Source organism: Amblyomma maculatum, chromosome 1 (assembly GCF_055883805.1).
Source record: "Amblyomma maculatum isolate TAMU_Amacu chromosome 1, ASM5588380v1, whole genome shotgun sequence".
Taxonomy (NCBI): Eukaryota; Metazoa; Arthropoda; class Arachnida; order Ixodida; family Ixodidae; genus Amblyomma; species Amblyomma maculatum.
The window spans coordinates 506,153,209-506,180,414 of NC_139344.1; the positions used below are offsets into that span (position 1 = coordinate 506,153,209).

At 47.5% G+C, this 27,206-nt stretch overlaps 1 protein-coding gene across 3 annotated transcripts in view; it reads right to left on the bottom strand.

Moving 5' to 3' along the window:
* Ctl2 (Choline transporter-like 2) overlaps positions 1-27,206 on the bottom strand; it is a 353,598-nt gene that overhangs the window by 152,666 nt on the left and 173,726 nt on the right. For all 3 annotated transcript variants that reach the window (XM_084575765.1, XM_084575780.1, XM_084575773.1), the window contains exon 2: positions 15,810-15,858. In XM_084575765.1, coding sequence (XP_084431891.1) covers positions 15,810-15,858 — 49 coding nt within the window. The remainder of the gene's footprint in view (positions 1-15,809; positions 15,859-27,206) is intronic.

Genomic DNA, 27,206 nt, shown 5'->3' on the forward strand with positions numbered 1-27,206 from the left:
AAAAAAAAAGAACCATGCCACTGGTAGCTGAGCGGGCATTCCGAGGTATCTTCGTTCATTCAAGCGAGCATTGTGCGCTTACTACATTTAGCACAGCAGCATTTGAAATAAGCACTTGCGCTATTTTAACGCGAGGGACAGCATCATTTCTCTCACGTATTTCACTCTGTGGTTAATCCCGCTCACTGGTGCATTTGCTTTTGCGTCGAGGGATCCACAGCGGCGCTACTTCGTCATATCTCGAGCTGGGTGGCACTTTTCGACGCACGAAAATCGTGAGAAAAAAGAAGACCGCTGTATTCCGACCATGTGCCATATTGAAGGACTACGGAGCGATTTGAACCACCTGGAGATGTTTAACGTGCACTGACATCGCACGGAGGAGAACGTTTCACTGGTTTTGCCTCCATCGAAACACAGCCGCCGGCGGTCTGGATCGAACGCGGGTACTTTGGCACATTAGTCGGGCGTCTTAACCACCACTGCGGGCAAGGGCAATGCCTCAATTATTAAATGTTATTTTACAGCAAAATAATGTATAATAATTGAGGCACTTTTTTGCCTCCAGACCAGACGTTATATGTGCTTCGATATGTGATACGATCTTAAAGGAATGCTCGTACTAACAATGGCGTTGGACATGAATCATGCTTTACATGAAAGCTCGAGCATTCCTGCTGCACACGGTACATCGCAAGCCCCTTGTCGACCACAAGCAGCGTTCCGTTGAACGCATATTCACCGGCATTCTCTGACTGGCTTAGAAGAAAGGAAATGTGCAGCATCTGTCACACTTGTTTATGTGGACACCTGCAGTCCCTCAGAAAGGTCAATCGGCTTCAGACACCCGGTTTTTGCGAGAATGCGGGTAGCAGTGACTAAAAATCGCAGGATGAAAAGGCTCTTGGGGCAGTGCTTGAGCATCCCCGTAATTCAAGCAGTCATTACAGAATGCAAAACCATGCTTAACAGAGCTTTCGCTCGTATGACTAAGTTTGTGGAGTGCTTAAGACTTAACCCCACGGGTGGGGTGACCGCTCCCGACATTCTGGGAACCTGGGGGCCTTCACCCTCAGCGGCGAAGGCTCCTTTACCACCGGTGTTTTTGTACTTGTTGCACATGCCGTCACTGCACACGCCGCAGCTGCAGTGGCGGACAACGGCCGTTGCAGCACGTGTCTTTTTCTTTTGAAGCGCAGCACTTTGGCGCCAGTTCCCGGGTTTCGAGTCATCGTCACCATCAGCGTTGTCCCAGCCCAACTCAACCCCATTAACAAGCTCCACTTTCACTCCCACTTTCCTTCCTTCCCTTATGGTGCAATTCAGGTATCCACAGCAACAAGCGTGACAAATATTGTGCCTTTCCATTCCTGAGAACCAATCATGAAAGGCACGCTTCAGAGCTCAAGTGGAAGACGTGACCACACATGGTACACACTGCAAAGATAATTTGTGAACAATGCAAGCGCCCACGCCAAACTGCAGGGTAACATGTGCAGTAACCGAGAAATCACACACTCACTGAGAAAAGAATCATATTTTTATGCAGTTTGCGTATATACAGCTAGTTCACCATGGTAGCAAAAAAAAAAGAAAGCCTTCCCTTTTCAAAAAATGTCTCGAATGGCAGCGTTTCAGCATTAAGCTCTTTGGCGCCCGTTCCTGAGTTTCGCATCATCGTCGCCGTTGTGGCAGCGCGCGCTCCTTAACCCCCCCCCCCCCCCTTTTCCTGCGTGGCGGCGATGGTGTTCAATTGCCGAAGTGCCGGCTCGCTATAGGGGAGCGCACAATTACTCCGTAGCCCTCCCCTACTGGCTCCTCTCTCTCTCTTTCCACTTTCACTCCCACCTTCCACCCTTCCCATAATGCGGTTCAGGTGTCCACAGAGCAAGTGTTACAGATACTGCGCCTTTCCCTTCCTGTGAACCAATTATTATTAATTAAATTATTATTAATTATTATTATTATTGAGATGGATGGATGGATGGAATATAGGAGCGTCCCCTTTGAAATGGGATGGTAGCAGTTGCTATCCTGCTCATTTCTGGAGCGAAAAGCTTCACTAGGCTAGTCAACACCGGGTCTGGCGTGCGTGTGATCACTTTTAGCCATAGCTGCGCATGTACGAACTCGTCGAGTGACATCACTAGAAGAGGTGCAGGTGTTTGAAGAGCTTCACTATGAGGGTCAGAGCCAAGCTTCGCGTATGCCGTGTGCCGTAACGTCACAGCCAAGGCCAAATGCGTAGCCCTCTCACCAAGCTCTGCCGGTGTTGCCTAGCAACGCTTAAGAGGTGTGCGACTCCTCATTAAAAAGAAATTAGTATCCATTCAGGAATCAAACCTCCATCCCTTGGATCCCCAACCGAGCGCTTAGTTGTTGTGGCAGTAGGAAGGAAAAGAAAATGCACGGGCCTGCAACTCGCTCTGTAGCTGAGCCACCTCCACTGCCTCATGCGGACAGAAGGGAAAATAGAGAAGAAAAAGAAGAGGGAGGGAAAGATGAGCACCGCTACAACAGCCGTCGTCCACCGCCTAAGTGGTGGCGGGTGCAATGACAGCCTCTATTTCTATTCTATTGATTTATAGGAAAGAAAAGGCGCGGTAACTGTCTCACTTGTTTTCTGTGGACACCTCAACCGTGCCGTAAGGGAAGAGAGGAAGGTGGGAGTGAAAGTGGAAAGAAAAAGAGGAGCCATAGTGGAGGGCTACGGAGTTATTTCGACCACATGGGGATCTTTAACGTGCGCCAACATCGCACAGCACACGGACGCCTCTTCGTTTCGCCTCCATCGAAACGCAGCCGCCGAGGGCGGGTTCGAACCCGGGTACTCCGACACAGACGGCCTCCTGCGGACAGAAGAGAGAAAGTAGAGAAGGAAAGAAAAAGAAGAGGGAGAGAAAGACGCGCGCCGCAACAGCCGTCGTCCACCACCTAAGCAGTGGCGGGTGCAATGACGGCCTACAACAGATAAAAATTCGGTGGCAGGCTAGCGCCCGCCGCAAGCGGCGTTGACCTACCTATCCCAGCCCCATCAGGGCTAGGACAAGCCACCCTCCTTCTCCTGACACCCTAGCGCTTTACCGCTGTGACATGTCGCGGGTCGTGATGCGCTGCTCATAATTCCGCTTGTGTACTGTGAGGATGATAGCAGGATTCCGCGCGACAAATACTGCGATTGGCGCGAAATTTGAAAGTACCAAAGACTAAAATAGTTATTTCACTCAATTAGGGTGACGTCAAGGATGTGACGTCGCCTATCTGCCGTCAGCTATGAGGAACAAGCGGGAACGAGTGCGCTCCAACGCCGCTGGGCGGCGCTTCTCGCGGCGCCCAATTGGAAGCTTGGGGGCTTAAAAACAGAAAAGAGACATAATGTTAGTAATGTAGAAACAAAAATTCAATAAATAGAATGATGGTATAGTTAACCAATCTAAAACAATAATTAAGATATAGGTGGAAAAATGAGCATGATAGCAACTGCTACCACCCCGTTTCAAAGGGGACGCTCCTATATTCCATCCATCCATCCATCCATCCATCCATCCATCCATCCATCGAGTTACACATGCTGTGCCTTTCCTTTCCTGTAAATGAATTATAGAACACCGGTGAACTTAGACGCACTCGAAATGGAAGCCAAGGAGAGTTTAGCTGCTGACGAACGGCGCAGAAAACTGGAGAAATTAACTTCTTCTGATCTCGAGGTAGTCACTGCTTTTCGCTACCTATATCCAGGCATAGCAGAGCTAAGCCATGTTTAATATTTTTTCCCCCTATATCTTAATTATTGTTTTAGATTGGTTAACTATACCATCACTCTATTTATTCAATTTTTGTTTCTACATTACCAACATTATGTCACTTTTCTGCTTTTAAGCCACCAATCTTCCGTTTTTTGATAGCTTCCACTGCAGGTTCATTCACCCGGCCACTGGTATCTCTAAACCCCAGAGCTTCAGAAAGAGTGAGTGTGCCTGCATCGGCTTCATACTACACCAGCACCGCCTCCTTCCTCTGGCAGTCATTTCTGAACTACTGATCGGGAATGGTGCCGTGGGAGCGCACTGAACCACCCACGTCACGACTGATACGCGCGCTGCTCATGCTGCTCGTGCTGCTGGCACCCTCTCCTACACTATGCGCACGCGCAGTCTTACTCACAGGTGCACAAAAGAGATGTTGCTCGTCGCTGCGTGTCTGGCTGGCATTCCAGGGCGTTCAGACAGGGAAGAAAGTTATTCTGTCCAGGGGTGCGAAATGGCTCCTCTTGTTCTTTTTATTAAAAGCAGACAACAGCACCATGCTTGCAGTGTCACAGAATGCCAGCCGTGCCAGTGCATTTGCCACTGCTCCTTGTAAGCTGTGGCTTTGGAGAGCATAGCCATGCAGGCTAAAAAAAGATGTTCGCGATAAAACTTTTTGTCGCACAATTTACAAGTGCAGAGAAAGAGGACGCGCCCACATGTTTTTACCATGAACGGCCTCCAACTAGACCAGACTTCTATACAATTGAAAAAGTATGGCATTATTTATTGCAGAAACATACCAAACTTTTGCACGGAATTAAAACATATAGTTACACATTTCTCCATTATCGTTATTTACCTGATGAGTGTTCGTGTGGTTGAATGCAGTTTCGAAAAAAAAATTGTGAAAAGTCAATGGCTCTGCAAATAGACTGTGTTCAGGGGTACACGTGCGTTGCGATAGCGTAATAAATAAGCAACCGCTTATCCCTATGGCACTTATTAACCATAAGCGAGCATAGCATAAGCAACGAGTAGGCATATTCGATGGATGGTCTCATTTTTCTCTGCGGGTTTCGCCCAGAAGCAAGATTCCGAAGGGGCGACCAAGGTCAAGGGGCAGCTTGACGCGGGCAGATTTATGACGGTCGCGCGGGCGACCACTTCTCGGAAGTGAGCCCAGAACACATGGCAGCGGGCGATGCTGCCGGCCCTGTCCGTCCCGTACCGCGAGGGAGGCAGAGCAGTGCAAGTAGAAGGCGCAGCGTAAGCGCGTGGTAGTGGGTTCGGCGCTAACTGCGGTGTCTCCCGCTTCGAGTGGAGAGGGCACGGAGGCCATAAATCCCAAAACGCGGCGTAACACAGGCCTGGGGAGAACGCGCTGTTGACATGTCTTCCCGGGAAGACGCCTGTGTGTCCCTTTGAATCCGCCGCCCGCGCGCAACCGGCCAAGGGCAGGGACCGGAATGTTAGGGCCTGAGGTTTGCGCGTGTGTGTTTTTATGTATTTTCGGAAGTGTAACCGTCGACACCGTTTGTATTTGCGACTGCTCGGCGCCTCTTGCGTGGGAGGATTTTGGAGAAGGAAAAGTTGCAGATGTATGTGTTTGTGTGCGCAACCACTCGCCACTTAGTGCGTGCTTTGTGTGTGTTTTATTTGGCATGTGTAGGAGAGGGTATATGTGGCACAATGAGTGGCCAGCCTATTTTGAAACACTGAATGTTATTGGCCACAGAGTGACTAGTCGTTGATTGGTCAACGGACTAAACTCGAATTTTGGGTAACGCTAAGAAAGTCGAGCGTCGGAGGAGAGTTGGGCTCGGACGAGAGTCGAGAGCAGACGGGTTGTTCGAGGAGGGAGGCTAGGCTGACGGAGGGCCCAAGGGACTCCGGCCTAAAGTGTAGCAGAAGGCCAAGGCCTGATTCTGCTAGCCTCTGACCTCCGATCGTACACCCGGTTGCAGTTAACCCTCTGTTTGATGTCGCACCCAACAACATTATTGTAAATACTAAGTTGTAAAAAGGTGTAAATAAACGTGTACAGTCCGAGAAGAGAAGTCGTCATCTCCGCACCGCAATGTGTCACTCAGCCACGGACGCAGCAGTGGTCACCAACACCACTTGGTACGAGCGAAGGCAGCAGAAGAAACAGCAAGAACACCTGCTGTACAGGGAAGCCCATCCATTCCCCAAGCCTTCACACTTTTTGTTTAACTTCTCCCATACTGCCTTCAGGACTCTTAATTTGTGTTAAAATAAAAGTAATTTTCATTCATCTTAAAGCAGCGCGAAACACAAGACGAAAAGAAATTAGAGCCGACACTAGCGCTCGTGTCGTCTCTTGTTCCTTTCCATCTAGTGTTTCGCGCTGCTTTAAGATGAATTCAATCCAACTCCCCCAGTTTTCTATACTCGTAATTTTCATTGTTATTAGCACAAAAAGTATCAGAATCCAAACTATTCAGTCAGCGAAATTGTGTGCACCCCACAAACCATCGAATACAATTTTGCATTGTGAAGATAATTTTAAAAAAGGTATTTACTTTCCACGTTGTAAACTACCTTGCCACTTAATTACTAGCGACACTAAAAGTGGAGTTATGATAATGGTGTTTTTTGTCAATTTGCCTCATGGAGGGGACGTGATCCACTAGTTTTTTTTTCATGCTTGCGCTGTTAATTTTTCTACTTCTCTGAAGCATGTGCATGCATAAGCGTTCAAGCACCAAGAAGAAAGCATGTGACTGCACAAAAAGATCTGCAGCAGCACAACACATGCAGAACTGACCCCTTTCAAGAGCCACTCCCGCAGATGTTTAATGTGAGGGGGAACCGGCCTGCCCGGACAATTATCAGGACGCCACCGAAGAGGGCGCTTTTCACTGGCGCCTGCGGCGCCCCCCTGCGAGGCTGCGGTCCCCTATCAGCGAATCACAGTGCGTGTATCTCAAGCCGAAATGCAGAGCCACGTTGTCTTGACTTGCTAGCGGCGTCAGCGGCATCAGTCATTCGCTGCTATCTCTTCTGGTCACACCACACAATCCCGAAAACCCCCGACGCATGTCGGTTGAAAACTGGCGAAGGGTACCGTCCGACATCCTTATGCAACGTGGATTACGAAGGTTCTGTCGTCTCGTCTGCAGCTTGAGGCATTAGTCTCTCCAGTGCGCAACGTTCCTATGGGCCCACGCGCTGTCTACCGTAACCTCCCGATAACATAATTGCTCTCTTCACTTCTCCCACCACAAAGCTTCCTTCACGACAGTCAAGAACTGTTAGTGCAGTCTTTCTTGAAGGAATATGTGTGAAAAATAAAAAAGTTGTCTGTAATTGTACATACATGTCTCGCTCAAAATCTTTGCCTCAATGTATATCGAAAAACGTGAAACAGCTGATGAGCTGCGCTCAAATTTCGAATTAGGAAGTAATGTAATCGTAAGCAAATTTTTTTCCTCTAATATATCTATTCTCCTCTGTCCTCCCGAGGCAGCGGTGATGGCTCAGCTATAGAGCCATACAATCGCAACAACAAGAAACTACAATCATTGTTTTCATCGATGACTCCTCGAAAAGCTGGCCCCGCATTCTTACTGCGTATCATCCAGCTGTAATAATAAGTGTGCACAGAATGATGGGCTCAGCACCACTATGCATCCAATCGTTTGGCAGTTTTCGTAATGCTGCCACATGGCCTGTAAGCCCTAATGATGCAGCAAGGCTTTATCCTGAAGCCCACAATCTCGGAAGCCATAGTTCACATGTGCCACCGCCAATCTCATGTCCATAGGCGTGGCTCTGATTTATTCTCTTAAATCGTGAGTAAGAAAAGGAGAAGGAAAAGCAGGGAGGTTAACCGGTAAAGAAACCGGTTTGCTACCCTGCACTGGGGGAAAGGGGTGAGCGGATATAAAAGTTGTAGGTAACAAAGGGATGGGTGAAGTCAGTACGGTCACATCACATCACGTCACAGTCATATCACGTAACTGCTGTGAGTAAAAAAAAGGTAATCATTGTGCACATTTAACTTGAATCCTTGTTGTGGCCCCCAGTGAAGATAAGTGTTCCATTCTTTCATCATCATCAGCCTGACTATACCCACTGCAGGGCGAAGGCCTCTCCCATATTTCTCCACTTAACCCGGTTCTGTGCTAGCTACATCCACTTGACCCCTGCGAACTTCTTAACCTCATCCGCCCACCTAACTTTCTGCCGCCCCTGCTACGCTTTCCTTCCCTTGGAATCCAGTTTGTTACACTAAGTGACACTCGGTTATCCTCTCTTCGCACTATATATCTTGCCCATGCCGATTTCTTTTTCTTGATTTTTACTAGAATGTGTGTTACTTGAGTTATTTCTCTGACCCACTCTGCACACCTCCTATCTCTTAACGTCACCCCTAAAATTTTTCGTTCCATAGCCCTTTGCATTGTCCTCAACTTAAGTAGAACCCTCTTGGTTAGCCTCCATGTTTCAGCCCCATAGGTGAATACAGGTAAAATGCAACTGTTGTATACTTTCCTCTTGAGCGATACCGGTAAGCTGCTAGTCATAATCTGAGAGTGCTTGCCAAATACGCTCCATCCCAATCTTATTTTCCTTGTTATTTCCCTTTCATGGTCTGGATCTGTGGTTACCACCTGTCCTAAGTAGACATATTTTCCTACTACTTCCAGTGCTTCGCTACCTATTATGAACTGCTGCTCCTTCCCAAGGCTGTTAAATATTACCTTAGACTTCTGCGTATTAGTTTTCGAGCCTACCATTTTTACTTTTCCTGTCTAGGTCATCAATCATTATTTGCAGTTCATCCCCTGAGTTGCTTAGCAAGGAAATGTCATCAGCAGATCGCAGATTACTGAGGTATTCTCCATGTACCCTTATCCCAAACTGCTACCATTTCAAGTCTCTGAATACTTCCTCTAAGCAAGCTGTGAATAGTACTGGGAAGATTGTGTCTCCTTGCCTAACACCTTTCTCTATGGGAATTTTGTTACTTTCTTTATGCAGAACTATGCTTGCTGTGCAGCCACTACATATATCTTCCAGCACTTTCACGTACGGCTCGTCTACCCCCTGATTTCGCAATGCCCGCATGACCGCCGTGGTTCCTACTGAGTAAAATGCTTTTTCGTAATCAATGAATGCTATGTATAAGGGCTGGTTATATGCCGAGCATTTTTCTATACCCTGGTTGATGGTATGGATATGATCAATAGTAGACTACCCCTTCCGAAAACCTACTTGACCTTTTGCTTGGTTGCAGTCTAAGGTTTTCTCGATTCTATTCATGATTACCTTAGTAAATACCTTATACATAACAGACAGTAAGCAGACTGGTCCCTAATTTTTCAGGACCTTAGCGTCCCCTTTCTTATGAATTAGGATAATATTCGCATTCTTCCATGGTTCTGCTACCGTCGATGATGCCAGGCACTGCGTATACAGGGTGGCCAGTTTTCCTAGCACGATATCCCCTCCCTCCAAAAAATCTAGTTACCCATCCTCTCCAGATGCTTTCCCCCTTTCCCCCATTTCATAGTTTCTAACGCTTTCTTAACCTCGTCCTTCATCATTGGCGGAACGTCTGACTGCTTTTCCCTACCCTACTGTCAATCTCAATATTGTTCTGACTACTTTGGCTACTGTAAAGATCAGTACAGAATTCCTCTGCTACTTTGACTATCTTATCCATATTCGTGATCACTTTGCCCGCTTTGTCCCTTAGCACATACATCTGGTTTTTGCCTATGCCCAATTTCTTCTTCACCGCTTTAAGGCTTCCCCCCTTCTTTACAGCATGCTCAATTTTCTTACATACTTCCTTACATCGGCCACTTTGAGCTTATTGATTAGCTTTGACATCTCTGCTGATTCTATCTGGTCTGTTGGATTGGAAGCTTTCATACTTAAAGCGGTTCTTAACCAAATCTTTTTTTCTCCTTAGACAGATTACTGGTATCCTCTCCAACTATCCTACCGCCTACTTCTACAGCGCACTCAGTAATGATATCAGTGGAATTATTGTTCCTTGCTTCTAGGCTAATGTCGCCATCCTCGTTTAGAGCTGAATATCTATTCTGTAGCGAGATCCTGAACTCTTCTGCCCTGCCCGTCACGGCGAATTCGTTGATGAACTTCTTTCTTACTAATCTGTTTCGTTCCCTTTTCAGATTTAGACTAATTCGAGACCTTACCAATCTGTGGTCACTGCATCGCACTTTCCCGATTACCTCTACATCCTGAATAATGGCGGGGTTAGACACATTATGAAGTCAATTTCAATTTTAGTCTCTCCATTAGAAATTTTCCATGTACACTTCCGGTTCTTACGTTTGCTGAAGAAGGTATTCATGATTCTTAAGTTATTGAGCTCCGCAAACTCAACTAGTAACTCCCCCCTGCTATTCCTAGATCCAATTCCGTAGTCACCCACTGCCTGGTCTCCTGCCTGCTTTTTCACTACCTTGGCACTGAAGTCACCCATTAGTGCATCTTTGCATCTTTCCTTTTGCATTGCCGATTCTACATCTTCGTAGAAGCTTTCAACTGCCTGGTCATCATGACCACATGTAGACGCGTAGGCCTGTACAACCTTCAGATTATACTGTTTATTAGGCTTAATTAAGATGCCTGCCCCCTCTCATTAATGCTATAGAATTATAGAATTCATCTACATTTCCAGCTATACATTTATTGACAAGGAAACCTACTCCTAGTTATCGCTTCTCCGGTACCTCGATAACGCAGTATACATGTTCGTCCTTCAGTACAGTACAGTACAGCGGGGTAAACATTGCAGACACGTAAAAGAACAAAAGTTTTCTAAGCACTGCTACAAGCATTCCTTCTTCCTGTCCACAGCGAGAGAATGGAACAGACTGCCAGAGAATGTGGTGCTCGCATCGGGTGTGGATGTGTTCTCTGCCGGAGTTCGTGATTGTTGGTATAGTGCCTGATATAATGCGCCTTGCATTTGTGTTGGGCATGGTGTTTTCACATTGTTTTCTGTTTCGTTGCAGCGATATTTTTGCGCATTTTTATTTGTTGCTTAGAGGTCAGTTCCATTTTTGATATGTTAAAACTTGGCACCGACTGGATGGTGCTGGTGTTTTGTTTGTCGTGTTCCGCCTTTGTAATCTGTACCCTGTATCGCTCCTATCTTGGTCCTGACCGGACTGATAGTATCTCTAATAAATAAATAAATAAATAAAAATACAGTACATGCCTCATTCAGCCTCCTAACCTCACTAAGCCCTATGACATCCCATTTCATACACTCTAGTTCCTCTAACAGCACTGCTAAACTACCTTCACTAGCTAAGGTTCTAGCGATAAACGTTGCCAGGGTCAGTTTCCAATGGTGGCCTGTCCAGCGGAGCCAGATATTCTTAGCACCCCTCGCTGCGTCACAGGTCTAACCGCTGTCGTGGTCAGTTGCTCCGCAGCTGCTGGTGACTGAGGGCCGGGGTTGTGGCCAATTACTGCACCAGGGTAGCCATCTCCTGTTCTGGTGAGGGAGTGTGTAGTCGGAGGTGCTCTCTGGCATCGGGTCGCACCCCAAACCTGTTTATGCATTTAATCAATTGGTTATGCAGCGCCCATCCTGTTTGCTTCTTGCTCTTCGTCTTAGTCTTTAGCGCTGGCTACAGTTGAATCCCGCCACAACGAATACCGCCACAACGAAATTTCCGCGACAACGAATAATTTTTTATTCCCCGCGAGTATCCTATAAGAATTAATGGCCTAAATTTCTCTGCACAACGAACCATTTTTGCAGAGCGTTTCCGCTTCAACGAAATTTTCGCGTTCAAAATCGAAACCGAAACTAGTTTTATTGGCGAGAAGTCCAAGTCAAATCCAAAGCCACATTAAGCATGAAATCACGTGATTGCAGTTCCGCCATTTTGGCTTTGTGTCGTGGTCGCGTTGTTCACTCGCTGCCTTTCTCTTCGACAACGACGAGTTTTCATCCGCAGGACACGATGGCAACGCAAGTGAAAAAACGCAAAACTCTTTCCCTTGAGCAAAAAGCTCAAATAATCGCCCAAGCAGAAAGCGGAAGGAAGAAAGCGGCAATTGCTGAAGACTTCGGAATTCCTGCAAGTTCGCTGTCAACGATTCTAGGCAATAAGGACAGCGTGAGAATGGCACTTGCTTCAGGCACATCCTCGAAGCACAAAAAGGTGACGCGGCCCCTCCATGAAGAGTTGGACAAAGCAGTGCATGCGTGGTTTGTGGAAGCACGAGCCAGCAACGTCCCCCTGTCCGGAAGCATCGTCCAGCAGAAAGCCTTGAACTATGCATGCCTACTTGGCATTGATGATTTTAAAGCCAGCATTGGCTGGCTAAACCGTTTCAAGGCCCGCCATAACATCGTTGGAAAAGTGTTGTGCGGCGAGTCAATGTCAGCAGACGTGGACGGAGCAGCTGCTTGGAAGGCGAGTAACATGGCCGGAATTTTAAGCAACTTCGCGCCTGCAGACATTTACAACGCCGACGAGACCGGGCTATTCTACGAGATGTTGCCGGCTAGGACGCTCGACTTCAAGGGGCAGCGCTGTCACGGCGGCAAACACAGCAAAAAACGCATCACAGTGCTGCTTTGCACAAACATGGATGGCTCGGACAAGCGTCCGCCGTTAGTCATAGGCAAAAGTGCCAAGCCGCGCTGTTTTAAGGGAACTCGTAGCCTACCTGTGCAGTACAAGGCGAACAACAAGTCATGGATGACCCGCGCTACTTTCACCGAGTGGATGATGGCATTCGACCGCGACATGAAGCGGCAGGGCCGTAAAGTTTGCTTGCTTTTGGACAATTGTTCAGCGCATCACTCCGACGAAGTCAAGCTCACTAACACGGAGCTGAGGTTTTTCCCTCCCAATTGCACGTCTGTCTTACAGCCTCTCGATCAGGGCGTGATTCTTAGCCTGAAGCGCGCTTACCGCGGGAGGTTAATTCAGCGGCTGCTTTTTAACACTGAAACCGGCCGAGACACGAAGGTGGACTTGTACGTGGCACTGCAGATTATGTCTGCTGCCTGGAGCACACTGGGGCGCTCAGTAATTGTGAACTGTTTCAGGCACGCCGGATTTGCCGAAGGTCGACCCGTACACTCTGCTGGCCTAACACCAGGCGTTACAGACGACGACGAAGAGGCGTCACCGGCTCCGGGGATCGCGGCCGCCTGGAAAACGCTGGGAGAAATAGGAACCGTGCCGCCTAATCTCGAGCTCGACGAATACATCGGCGCTGACGCTTGTGTTGTTGTTCACGAAGATGTGAGTGATGAGCAGATCATAAAAGCTGCCCGGAATGATAAGGACTCTTCCGATGAAGAAGACGACGACGTACAGGAAGCGCCGGCTGCGGCAACCGCCGTACAGGTGATGGACGCTTTTGATGTCATCAGGAATTTCGTTGCTGTCCGAGACGACGATGTTGCAATGGGTTTGCTGACCGAGTGCGAAAATCGCGTGACGGCGTTGCTCGCCGTGAAGCGTAAGCAAACCAAGCTTACAGATTTTTGGCATTAAACGCTTATGCTGCTGCTTGGGCAATTCTTTCTGCGTTTCACGTCAAATTTTTGCGATAACGAAGTTCCGCGAGAACGAATTTTTTTTCGTGCACCGTGAATTTTGTTATAGCGGGATTCAACTGTATTCATTATGCAATTCCACCGACACGCAGATTTTTTTTTTCTGGTGGAGAATTGTGTGACACCAGGATTCGAGCCTCGGTCCTTTTGCATGCGAAGCGGATGTTCTGCACCGCTACCGCTGCACGTCCTTTAATAGCTATCCTTTAATAGCTTAATCGCAACATTCGTTTGTTATTCGATTCTGTGTTAACACTATTCGGTCTATATTCGATTCAGTAGGAAAGCTAAACCATTCATATTCCATTCGGCGTTGCACAATTGACATATGATTCGGTTGTCAGAAAGTACTATTTGCATATCCTTAATATCCTTGGTTTGGTTTGTGGGGTTTGACGTCCAAAACGACACAGGCTACGAGAGACACCGGAGTGTAGGGCTCCAAAAATTTCTACCACCTAGAGTTCTTTAGCGTGCACAGACATCGCTAAGCCCACGGACGCATTTCGCCTCCATCAAAAAGCAGCCGCCGGGATTCGATCCAGCACCCTTGGGCACAGTAGCCGAGCACTCTAACCTCTGCACCACCATGGCGGCGCCACCCCTAATTATAAATCGTCCTTATTGTCTTATTGTCTGCCTGCATGGCCTGAGGCAAGGGTAGGGTATAGAATAGCTTCGCCATGCGTTCTCCACAGCATGCTGCCTACACAGTAACTATTCGTAGTGCAGCGCCAAGGTCTAGCCTGAGCAGTCTTGAAGAAAATTCGCTGGTGGCAGGAAATCGTCCAATACAGTAGTAGTACCAGGCACACAAGCAACGAATTTCATCGGCAACGACGAAAATAAAAGGTGCAGTCGATGTCTGGTCTCAGAAGTGCATTGCATGCAGTGCGACACATTTGAAACTTGGGAGAGTCAGACCCATATTGACCACACCTATTGATCCAGCCAGAGCTGCACGGACTGTACAGTCACCTCTGATCGAATTGAAATTAGAAGAATGGACGTCACCTTTTCACATGTATCTATGAAATCACAAGAACACCGCTGTTGATGGGCACGATCAAATATTTGGGGGAAACCCTTAAGGTGGAGTAGATTTGTAATAAGGGAGTAATTACTCATTGGCATCCACCCAAGCGCAGCCATAAAACCACAAAGGAAAGCTATACAGCTTCCTGAGAAACTTTGTAGAAAAATTCGACCAGGCATCGAACCCCATCGGACTACGCTCTCGCCATTATCGCTGCACATTCACAGGATGCCATATGGAAGACAAAAACGTGTCCGAAACCAAAGTACAGGCAACATACTAGATAGGTTTGTCTGTCTATATAAGCGACCTGGATCATGCAAAATGGGCCATTTCACAACATCATTCAAACCGAACGACAAATAGATGCAGTAAGGATTGCGTTTGCTTTTCATCAACTTTACGAATCTTGTCACAGGTGACTACAATTGCTGTCCAATAATATAGTTCTGCTTTTTTTTTTCTAATCGCCCAACTGTCCACCATCAGTGATGCACAGAGGTCAAGAGGAAGCAAATGTGTCGCCTCCCCAAAAATACTCATGCTCCAATCAGCTCAATGGCGCACAAAAAGGCAACACTGCCACGCTGCACATGTTGCAAGAGCGCATTTTCTTTTATTGGTGTCCCATATACTGCCAAAACGCAGCGCTGAAAGCGTGGTTTGTTTGGTGAAATGGCGCTGAGATTGCAGAAAAGGGCGTTGACAAGGTACGAATTGCACAGAAATCGCCCTAGTAGATCTCTTTCAAAAGTGTTCTATTAATTTTTTTTCTGTAATTTCCTCCGCGAACACAATGTTTTTTTCTCGCAATGTCTTTCAACCCTGGATGAGTTCTGCACAGTACAGAGTGCCTTCCAGTTAAACGGCTAATGGCAGGGTCCCTGCTCGAGCCATGCATGTACCACGGTTGCTGTTCCAACACCTTTCTTGAGTCCGTGCGACCAGAGTCCGTATTTCGAATTTGCGCCGTTTTCACAAGTATTGTTATCATTGAGTCATCTGATTGGTGGGAAGCGGTGGTGACATCCGATGTGTCCACCAATCACATGACGTGATAAGGACACTTGTGAAAATTCGGAATACGGACCAAGAGACACCTGTAACATTCCACATCCTTCGTGCATTACTGAGCCCCCGTGCTATATATGCGTGCTTTCACTGCACTCAACGAAATCGGCGACATTCTTTTTGTCCTAGGAAGTCCATCCATTGTACTGGACGTTAAGAGCGCAGGTCATATTGCCCTCCTCTCGTTCACATGAGCTGACAAATCTATCTGCAAGTGGTGTGTACGTATTACACCCAGTAGACTGAGAACGGCGTCTAAAAGGGGAATGCGTGGCTACAATGGCTCCCACTGTCGAACACGGCCGCCAAAAAGCAGCCACACCGAGCAGCCTACTCTGGTAAAGGAAAATGTGCTCACCGATTCTTGAGGGGCCCCTTGAATTCAGGGTCGAATCTGCGTGGCTCCCCTGCAGATGAGAAAGCAGAGCTCCGTGAGTACAAATCCATCACAAATGCCGATCACAGCAACGATTAATAACCATCGACGATAAAAGCCATCTTGGGAAATGAACAACGCATCACAAATTTCACTGTGCAAGTTAACAGAACAAAAATCAATAAGGGCACAAGAGAAGACAGGCATATGTCTTGGACCGTCAAAACGCTCCCAGAAGAAAGCTCTGAATGAGCATTTCTTCCATTCGTATCGGCATCCATTCGTGTCATCCAAACAAACATGTTGAGATCTATATTCTCACGCCCACTCGTAGCGCGTACAGTCGCGGCGGCGCCGAAACTCCGCAGCAAACTGCTCCGTATACATACTACCAATCACAACCATGTGCAGGCCGTTCATTTTTTCTTTTTTAGAATGTCCAAAATATAAAGACAAAGGCTGTATTAGGGGGCTACGGCTGACACCAGGTATACAAGCAAACTTTTTACCAGTTCCCTTGGTAACTAAATATGTTAACGTTTTAAGGCGGAAGCCATTCATGGCTAATATTGTCGTCCGTTCGCAGATGTCACACTTTCGCACGCATTTCAAATATGGGCATACACAGCCTTAATGATACTTAAAAGGAAAAGAAAGGCACAGTATCTGTCACACTGGTTCCGTGAAAATCTGAACTGTGTTGCAGAGTGAAAAGAGAAAGACAAGTATGAACAAATGTGACAGATACTGTGCTTTTCCTTTCCGATAAACCAACTCACAATGTCAGCATGGGACCCTTGCTATGGGGTTCAGGTGTCCACAGAAAACCACAGCGAATTTGCGGCCAATGTAGCTCTCACTACAAAATAATTGGTTCAGAGGAAAGGAAAGGCATAGTATCTGTCACACTTGTTATGTGGACACCTGAACCGCATCATTGAGGGAGAGAGGAATGTGGGAGTGAAAGTGGAAAGACCTGTGTGCGAGATGTGTCACATTCCCCGAGATTAGGGTGGTTGTGAAGGGTGGCAGTTCCTAGCCTTACGGGGCTGAGACGTTAGGTCAACGCCGCTTGCGGCGCAGGCTAGCCAGCCACCGAATATTTATCTGTTGTAGGCCGTCATTGCAACCGCCACCGCTTAGGTGGTGGACGACCACTGTTGTTGCACGTCTTTCTCTCTCTCATTCTTTCTTCTCTACTTTCTCTTCTGTCCGCACGAAGCCGCAGAGGTGGCTCAGCTACAGAGCCAGCAGCAGGCCCGTGCATTTTCTTTTCCTTCTTCCTACACCCACAACAACAACAAATACGTTCTTGCTTAGCGTTCCTATCTGCAATCCCACACTTGAACGCGCACCAAGGAACACCATGCGACAGGTGCACTGGTCCAAACACACTTGCCAGAGAAAGTGTGACAGATACTGCGTATTTTCTTTACTGCAACAGGTGCCAATAAATAGCAAACGATGAGAGGCAAGTCATAGGAGAGGAAGGGTAGGCTTCCCCATTTTCCTCTTAAGAGACATCTAAGAGAGTGGTTATGTTGCATTTGCAGAATTGGAGATTGTCTCCCAAACAGTATAGAATTGTAGCGCAGGTTACAAGGCCCACAAACGTTACCTGATAGGCAGCTTCACACCGTAATACAGCGCGTGTGCATGACCCTCCACCCAAAGATTTCATCAATCTGCTGGCATGACGTGAGAGCCACACAGCGGTGCAGCGTTCGCTTCGACCGCGGCCTCATTACTAGCCTCCCAGCGCGCACTTATTTCGCTCCCGATCGGCCTCAAAGCGCGCATTGGCGGAGCTATCTAAGCGTTACGATGTGAATCTGTGGACCTTGAAACACGGCCTACATTTTTTAACATTTTTTTTCTTGGCTTTGGAGGCCACTACAATTTTTTTTAGTCTGGCCCTAAAAGAACTGAGAAAGCAATGCAGAATCTCCAGTGGGTAAATGCAAAAGCGTGAGCATTGCTCCTGCACATGGTACATCGCGTGCCCCTTGTAGAGATTTTGCTAGCAAGGCCGGGTCTCGTGACGCAGTGGAAATTACCCTTCCTTGGGGCGCGTTTGTTGCGGTGCTATATAAAATTATAATTGTGTAAGGAAAAAGATGATACAGCGCCCACGCTAACGACGATGAAGAAGCCGATCAGCTGGCGCGCGCACAGAGAGCTCGGACTGTCTTGTTGGGACGAGATTGTGCTTCGCTCTACGATCTTGTGCCACCGGTCGCCCGCCGTCTCCAGTCCTTCGAATAACCCTCAATAAACCCCTCTTCAATATATATATATATATATATATATATATACGGCGACCGGTGGCACAAGAAGATCGTAGAGCGAAGCACAATCTCATCCAAACAAGACAGTCCGAGCTCTCCGTGCGTGCGCCAGCTGATCGGCGTCTTCATCGTCGGTAGCGTCGGCACTGTATCATCTTCTTCCTTACAATTGGTTTAGAGGAAAAGAAAGGTGTAGTATCTGTCATACTTTAATAATGTAGTGTGGTAATCTTCGTCATCATAGCCACTGACATGCATCGCGTGCTCACGCACTCGAGGACGAAGAAGTTGGTTGCTGTCTTGCTGATTCACCACGCCTGATGCCCCGCTGTGAGTTCATCCTGAGCGGCTGGGTCCATCTGGGTTTACTGAATAAACACACCCCTACAATAATAATAATAATAATTGTTTCACAAAAAAAGGAAAGGTGCAGTATCTGTCACTTGTTCTGTGGCCACCTGAAGCGCACAGTAAGGGAAAGGAAGGTGGGAGTGAAAGCGGAAAGAGACAGGGGTGTCATAGTGGAGGGCTCCGGAGTAATTTCGACCACCTGAAAATCAACACGCCCTGACATTGCACAGCACACGAACGCCTCCATCGAAACGCAGCCGCTGGCGGTCGGGATCTTTCTCATACTTCCTCTGGCAAATGTGAGCTTCGACAGTACACCATCGCTCCTGTCGCGTTCCTTGGCACGCGTTCAAGTGTGGGATTGCAGATGGCAGGAACACTAGACAAGGGGAACACATGACATGGAATATCGCGAACAGCTCTTGCACAGGAGAGCATGAGCCAGCAATGTTAAATAAACACCCAGTATTAAGGCGTGGACAAAATGTGTCGCGCTACTGCGGCGGCTCCGAATGGCCGAGGCGGGATGACATCGGAGAGGTCTCGACCAATCACAGAGCACCACCACAGTATGCGCGAATGTGTGCCTTATATGGCTATATGTCAATCAATGATCAATTACTATTAATTATTTCATATTGAATGACTAATTAAACAATTCATTGATAAACTAATTAATGATTACCTGGTATACAGTTAACACATGGCTAATTCAATTCCTAATTAGTGCCAGTTGCACAGCAGAATGCGGCACTCAGGCTTTCGCCTTTCACAACTTTAGTCGCTAAAGTCTCTTGTAATTTTTTTTGCGCCACTGGCGACCTCAACGACTTGCACAAGCTTTTCACGGCATGTAAAGCACAATAGGCGACCGCAACTGATCGCAGTGCGTGGCTGGCGATCATCAAAGATGTGCGGGCAGTGCGTAGCGCTCAAGGCTGTGATTCACGAGCTCAAATAATTTATAGACAAGCGGGAGAGTGTTCAGAACATTCGATATTCTGCTCCCTGCACACAATGTTACGAATTTGCTTCATCATGAAATTCGTATCAACTAAATTCGTATCACCGAATCAGAGCGTAAAGCATACAATCGATTCTCAATATACAGAGTTATTCCTCATATATATCTCACAATATCCCCTCGAAAATTCCATGCAAAAGTTTGGCTTCCGTTTTGGGGGTTTAACGTCCCAAAGCAGGCTAGAGAGACGCCGTAGTGGAGATTTCAGAAAATTTCAACCACCTGGGATACTTTTAACGTGCACTGAGATCGCACAGCACACGGGCGCCTTGCTTCTTGCCTCCACATAAAAGCGGCCGCCACGGCCGGGATTGAATGTTCGGGCACAGCAGTCGAGCGCTCTAAACACTGCACCACCACAGCGGAGCCCATGCAAAAGTATAGGAGTGGAATGCGCGTTTATTGAACTTCCGTTCAGCGGAGTATACAATATATAGAACTGCCCCTGCAAAGGATGCTTTTCCTTGATGGCGTCCCCACGACCACTTTTCGCACACAGAGCTTGGACGGCTATACAGTGAGGCCAAATGAAGAGGCGTCCGTTAAAGATCCCCAGGTGGTCGAAATTACTCCGAAAAGCCACTTATATACCTTCGCTATATTGACGATATTTTCATGATATGGCAGCATGGATCAGAATCCCTCCAATCGTTCGTCTCCCATCTTAATAATCATCACACTTGTCAGTCGTCACAATTAAAAGTAGACTTTCTCGACCGCATGGTGTCAGTGGAAAATGGAAAACTTGAATCTTCGTTGCACAGAAAGCCAACGGATAAGCAACAATATCTAGATTTTACGAGTCATCATCCGAGACATTGTAAGCAAGGAATATTTGTAGGACAGGCGACATGGCTTAGAAGAATATGTAGCGATAATAGTGACTACCTAAACGAACTACATTCATTGAAAGAAATACTAATCCAGAGGAACTACCCCGGTAACTCCCTAATATGACCCTCAAAAAAGCAAGCGCTTTAAACCGCAACGATGTGCTCACAAAACGACCAAAGGCCAACACTGAACGCCAGCCTTCTTTTGTAACTAAATATTCCAATGCCCTTCCAAACAAACAATATTCTGTGGAAATACCATTCCGTGTTAACGTGTAACGAACACCTAAAGAAAATATTTTCGGAGGCACCAAGGGTAGCCCCCCCCCCCCCCCTAACCTTTGCAGAAAGTTTTAATAATTATCCTCCTTAGATATATGCCTTATCAGGGCCCTTTGCTAAGCCTGTCCCTTTGTAAGACGTATCTGCACCAAACTCGCTTAAGTGGTGGCTAATCATCTACCTCTACCACTTCTCAATTACTTGACACTGCTGCAGACACGATTTTGCGGACATGGTCTGCGGACAGAAATCTGTGAACATAGCGAAGTAACGCTTTCGCGTTAATAAACCTTGTCTCCACCGAGAATCGAACCACCATCCCATGGATTTCCAGCCGAGTTCTTTACCGCTGTGCCACGGCCCACAACGTGGAACGCTCTTCATAATTGCCTTTTTGTACTGTGAGGATGACAGCGGAATTTCGCGAGTAACAGATACTGCGTCTTACCTTTCCTGTAAACGAATTAAAGAACGCCGATGAACATTAATGCGTGCAATGAAATGCTGGTTGTGTTCGACAAGGGGCGTGGTGGTGGTGGTGAAAACGTTTATTGATGCTTGAGCCTTATTATTGTCTATATTGGTGGGTCGGCTCAATATCGCGTAGGGTGGCCAGGAGCTTGTGGCTCTCAGCGACTTTTAGAGCCCAGCCCATCAAATGGATCTGAGCTGGACACCGCAATCTCCCATCGCTCTGTCTGTTAGTTGCCAATTGCGGGGTGGCTGGAGCTCAGAGCAGATGTAGAGGATGTGGTGAAAGTCTGCTTTGAGTGCCCCGCAGAGGGTGCATACAGTTGAGAAAAGGCCGAGGCGGAAATGGGCAAGGTGTGCTGGGGATAGAAAGGTACGGGAGTGGAGCTGGAGCCAGGTCACCTGATCGAGTTTAGAGAGAGATTGGTGTGGGGGTGAACACTAGAGTCGTTGCTCCCTATTGGGCGCGAGCGTCACCACTGGAGCGAACGGTGCTAGCATCGATCTAGGGGAGCAAGTGGGATTACGTGACCACCTACTGCTGCTGAAGCAGACGCCCGATTTAATTTGTGCATTTTAAACACTAATATTCGCGTTTATTTCAGCAGTTTGGGTTGATATAGATGCCAGCCTTGAACTTTTTGATCTTGCATCGTGACTGAGGCTGTTGAAGTTTATTTAAGCTGTTTCTACGGTCCGTTACTGCTCTGTACCCGGACGTAAGCGAGAGAACCCGGCGCAAGCTCCCATTTCTACCCAATGAGCTCACAGAATCTGCCTTGATCAAAATTTGAATGGGCAAATCAGCGAGTGATCATTCTCATGATGTGCGTAGCATACATTTCAGCGAGCAAGATTTCGTCTATAAAGTTGGCGCTAAGAGTTTGGTGAGCGGCAGAATAAACGGCGCGCACCTTTTAATCTGCACTTACCACATGTGAAGTTAACGATACTATTGCTGGAAGGATGGAAAAGATGCTGGCTTCTTGATGGAGTAGTACCCTCCCAAAGAAAGGAGTGATCGTGCAAAGGCCAGAAGGTCTCAAATTGTTCTAAATGAATGCATTGACACATAAGTTTCACTGAAGTGAACTAGAAGATTCTGCTTCCTCGGGCAGTGGTATGCATGGCGAGTTCTCAGGCAGCGTCTCCAGTACTGTAGTAATTTCAAATGACAGAGTCTGTGAATAAACGAAAGATAGGCATTGCAATGCATGTTGTGATGTGCTAATCGAGATATGCGTAGAAAGAAAAAGCTATATTCGCGGGGAAAACAAATATCCGCTCTAACCTAGAGTGCCAATGGCGGTAGTCAGTGCGCAAGAATTCGCTGCGTCGAACGCACGTCTTCACATTTGCTCAAAAATTAATCCATGTCATCCCCACAGTCAAACTTGTTTGCTCTACTGTAGTTCAAGGAAGCAGGGGAAAGGTGCCGCTTCCGCCGGCACTATGCGAAGGCGCTCAGCACCTGTCAAGCTCCTGACAGTCCTCTGCTATTGCAGAGAAGTACCATCACCTGTGCACTGACTGCTTACATCTGATTAGCTGTGCGGTAGATTCAGTTGTTGTGTTGTTTTTTTCATAATAGTCGAAATGTTGCAGCCGGTGCGTGTCGTCATAGCAGTAAAGCTCGCCAACTATGATAACTGATTAAGTGAAGTGCTATTTTGCCAAATGAGTGGGTATAATACCTCAAAATAAGCTTATACAGGCCCAGACAGAGATGTATATAAAATAAATAAATGAACGAAATACTAACACGCAACTGAACTGCCTAGGGAAGTATCCCACCACAGCAGTTCAACGTGCCTTACCCCACTTACTTCGCCATGCGGGCGCTTCCGAGAGGTGGCGCCACGATATGCCCTCGCACCCAATAGTGAAGAGTAATTTCGTTATAGGTAACCAGGGTCTGTAGCTGGCCCTGCTTGATTGACGTGCGCTCGAGCTGTGTTGTGGGCAGCTTCATTCCCCAGGGTTGCCTGCATGAGCAGGTACCCATAGGAGCTCAACTGATTTGGCCAGGGGTTAAACAGAATTGAGAATTTTGAAAGCAGGCGTGTGAATCCTGCCTCGTGCGAAATTGCAAATTGCTGTTTTTGAATCACTAAAGATTAGTGTGGCAGTGGTTGAGGAGATAGCCAAGGCAACTGTGGCTTCTTCTGCCTCTAATGAGGATGCAGCTTTAATTGAACCAGAAACGTGGGTGAAGTGTGTTAGAAACCATGCTCAAGGCATAGGCTTGATGAGTAGCATATTCTGTGGCGTCCACATAGACTGCACTGGTATCTGCGTGATAGTGTTTGTGCTGTGCCACGGATCTGGCCTTTCACCGAGCTAGGTGGTGGACCGGGTTGGCGTTTTTCAGGAGTGGATGGATTATGAAAAGAGGTTGAATTGCTCCCGGGGTGGAGTGCATGGGTCTGAGAGAGCTTATAGGGTTGAGGCTTATGGAAGAGAGAATATGCCTCCATGCTGTGGTGGATGATAGGCGTTCAACATGTGCTATGCGAGTGGCTTCGATAAGCTCATCTAGGGTATTTGAACCCCCATAAGGAGCAGATGGGCATTCGACGCATGTCTGGGGAGATTGAGGGTGCCGTTTTATATGCTTGCCTGATTAGTGAATTTACGTTTTCTTCCTTCACCTCAGAAAGAAACAAGTATAGAAGGGAGTGCACCACTCGACTCACCAAGAACGCTTGTATAAGGCGGCGGAGGTCGTGCTAGCTCCCGCATGCCCCGGTAATGGTTCGCAATTCGTCTAATCAGTGTCATGGTCTGGTGGGCTGTGTTTGTGAGCTTAATAATAGTGGCAGTATTCTTGCCGTTCTGAATAATGATGCCCAGTATATGCAGCTTATCAATCTCGGGAACTTGTTGATTATCAATGTTGACTCTAATAGTGGGTGGTGCGGCACCTTAAAGGGTGTAAGAGCAACAGTTCTGATTTACTCGGTGAGCAGGTGAGGCCCACCGCCGCGGCGTCCGTTGTGACGATGTCCGCCCCAGCATGGAGGTTTTCCTCCATTTGACCGACATTACCCGTGGATGTCCAAAAAGTAATGACATCTGCGTAGAATGAGTGGGAGAGGTGGGGGATAACTGTCAGGGCTTTGCCATAGGAATGAGCGTAATATTGAAAAGAAATGGAGAGAGGACTGAGCCCAGAGGTGTACCTCTGCTACCTAGTTGTAAGGTTGGTGAAGAGAGTGAACCGAATGTTAGTTCTTGCGTTCTACGTAGTGGCCTTCCTTCGCAACCGGAGTGCATCCTTCCTCCTACTGAAATATTCCAGAGAGCGTCCATAGTGGCCGAATGGTGAACATTGTCATAGCGCCCGTGTTTGTCCTGTCTTTCTGTCGTCCTGTCCCTTTGCGCTAAATAATATATTTGTGATTGTCAAAAGCCTTGGTGAGATCCAAGGCCAAGATGGCCCTGATGTGTTTAGCGTTCCTGAGGTGTAGTATCTCTTCCGAGAGTTGTAACATAACGTCTTGGGTGCAGAGATGGCTGTGGAATCCAATCATAGAGTAGGGGAATAGGTCTTGCTCTTGCATGTGTTCCTGCAAGCGGGCCAGAGTCACATGTTCAAGAAGTTTCCCTAAGCAGGAGGTTAAAGAGATGAGTCAGAGATTTTTGAGAGCCAAAGGTTTCCCAGGTTTAGGGATTAAGGTTATTTTCGAATGTGTCCATTGCGCTGGGAGCATTCCATTTTGCCAGCACTCGTTGAAAAGGTCTGTAATGGCATGTATGGAGTGCTCATCCAGGTTTCTGAGCATCTTGTTAGTGATTCTAGGTGCTGATGTCATTCTGAGCTTGTGCATGGCTGCCTATACTTCCTATGGCGAAACGTCTTCGTCCAATTTGGAGTTCGGGTTGCCGCAGTAGTCAGGGAGTGATGTGCGAGTAGTGGTAGTTGAGAGTTGGGTATTGTTCTTTTAAGGCTTCGAGAAGGGCGTCATCTTGTAGGGGCATTTTTTGGCCGATTCAGGTAACATTTTTCCGCTAGTTGTTCTTGGTGTGATCTGGATCCAGCAGATAGCAAAGAAATGTCCACGTATCATTCAAGCCGAGATTTCCGCTCATGCGGTCCCATAATTGACCCCACTGCTGGTGTGCCAACTGTCCTGCACAGGCTTCAATTTCTTTTGCCAGTATTGCGATTCAAATCGTGAGTGCTCTGTTATGTTTGTTCGCTAACCATCGTTTCTGCAGGCTGGCGTGGGCACTCCCACATGTGAAAGAGGCGGCTGTCTGCGATGTCGGTATCAAAAGTGTCTGGGATTGTGGAGGATCCAAGTAGAACGAGAGGAAGAAGATTGTTTACACAGTATGAAGGAGCACTGAACAATGGTAAAAGGGGTAGGCCTCAGTTCGCAGGTCGAGCCAACGTTTCGACAAGAGAACTTGTTTTCGTCTAGGCAAAGCGATCATCACTGAGTGATGATCACTTTGCCCAGATAAAGACAAGGGATTGTGGAGGTAGCTAATGCCCCGTCTTAGGAGAGGCATTGAGCCCATTTGTAGAGATCGTCAATGGTTTTTTGGGAGCTGAAATGCAAATCTGGCGGAATTTATCCCAGTTTACAATTTCTATGGGGCAACGAGTATATCGAGCCAGTGAACTGAGCTCAATTTCTGTATTTACGATGTAGTGGTCGCTCCCAAAGTTGTATGTGTTGGTCCAACAACTGCATGGTACATTCTTAGTCAAAGTGAGGTCTGGACTGGTGTTAGTTTGGTCACTGTTGCCTATTCTTGTTGGGTGCTCTAGACCATTTATTAGGGACAAACCCTCAATTTGGATGAATGTGCAAAGTGTAGTGCCCTTTCTGTAGTTCTTGTAACCCCAACTCGAGTGGTTGGCATTGAAGTAACCGAGCATTATTAAAGGGTGTCTGCCGCTAATAGAAAGGGCTTTTCAAAGGGCTGCTAATAGAGGGGCTGCAGGGCCTTTGGCCAGCTGTATATATTTAGAACGAATAGGCTGCTGCCTATACGAGTTCTCTGGAGAAGCTCGACTATGTGGCTATGTCCTTCAATTCCAGGTGGTGGTCCGCAGCCGTTAGGTTACAATGGACCAATGTGGCGACCCGTGGGAGTGTCGTTCCATCTGGTTCATGCGCGGTGTAGTTACAAAGTTTTGTCCTAATTCGTGTTTCTTGTAAGGCTATGATGGTGGGAGTGTTTGTAGGTGGAGTTGTAAGTTGTCGCGTTTTGCATGAAAACTCCAACTCCACACATGTACCTCGTTACGGTGTGCAGCCATGTCTGGTTTGGGGTGGGGCTGGTCAGCCTGTAACTTCAGGGGGTAAAAAGCTGCCTTCTGCATTTGGGCCACCTCTTGTGCACCTTTATACAGCTCGAGCACTGTCAACTGGTTGAATATGTTGTCCATCCAGGCTGTTGTTTTTTGCATTGAAGCGAGGCTAGCCTGCTAGCCTGCATGGCTTTGATGGCTGCACTTAAGACAGCCATCGGATCGGTGTCCATAGGGGTATAATTGACATCCTCTGCTTGTGCTTTGCGCTTAGGGGGAGGGCTGTGAATAGATGATGCCGTGCGTGTGGAGGAGGTAGAAGGCGGCAAGGTGGTCTGTTTGGGTGCGATAGCTTTTTGGGTGGGGCATGCAGGGGAGTCACGTCTTTGGGGAGGAAGATCTTTTTTGAGAAACATTTGAAGTTGTTGTTTGAGCTCCGCGATCTCTGGGCTTTGTCTCTGTAGCTGTGCTCTCAGCTCTGCGTTTTCCCGAGCGAACGAAGGCAATCACGGTTTCCAGCTCGCCTGTTTTTCGGCGGGCTGGATCCTCTGGCTAGGGAGGGACGGGAAGGAGGAGAACGACAAATTCTTGAGGTGGATCTGGACTTGAGGTGGATCTGGACTTGGATCGGGCATGGCCTCTGCTGATGCTCTCTTTTCCTCTGTTGTTTGAGTGGCTCCTGGTCCACGGCCGTGATGGGTGTTCATTGGCGTTTTTCAGTGCGTTCCGCGATGTTGGTTGGCGTCTGTCTCTGCGTGGAGATTCTGGTTCTTCTTTTTCTTGGGTGGCATTTTGAAACTCTCCTTGCAGACAATTCTACCAGCGAGGTGCGGGCCACTGCACACCACGAAAATGGGTTCGCAT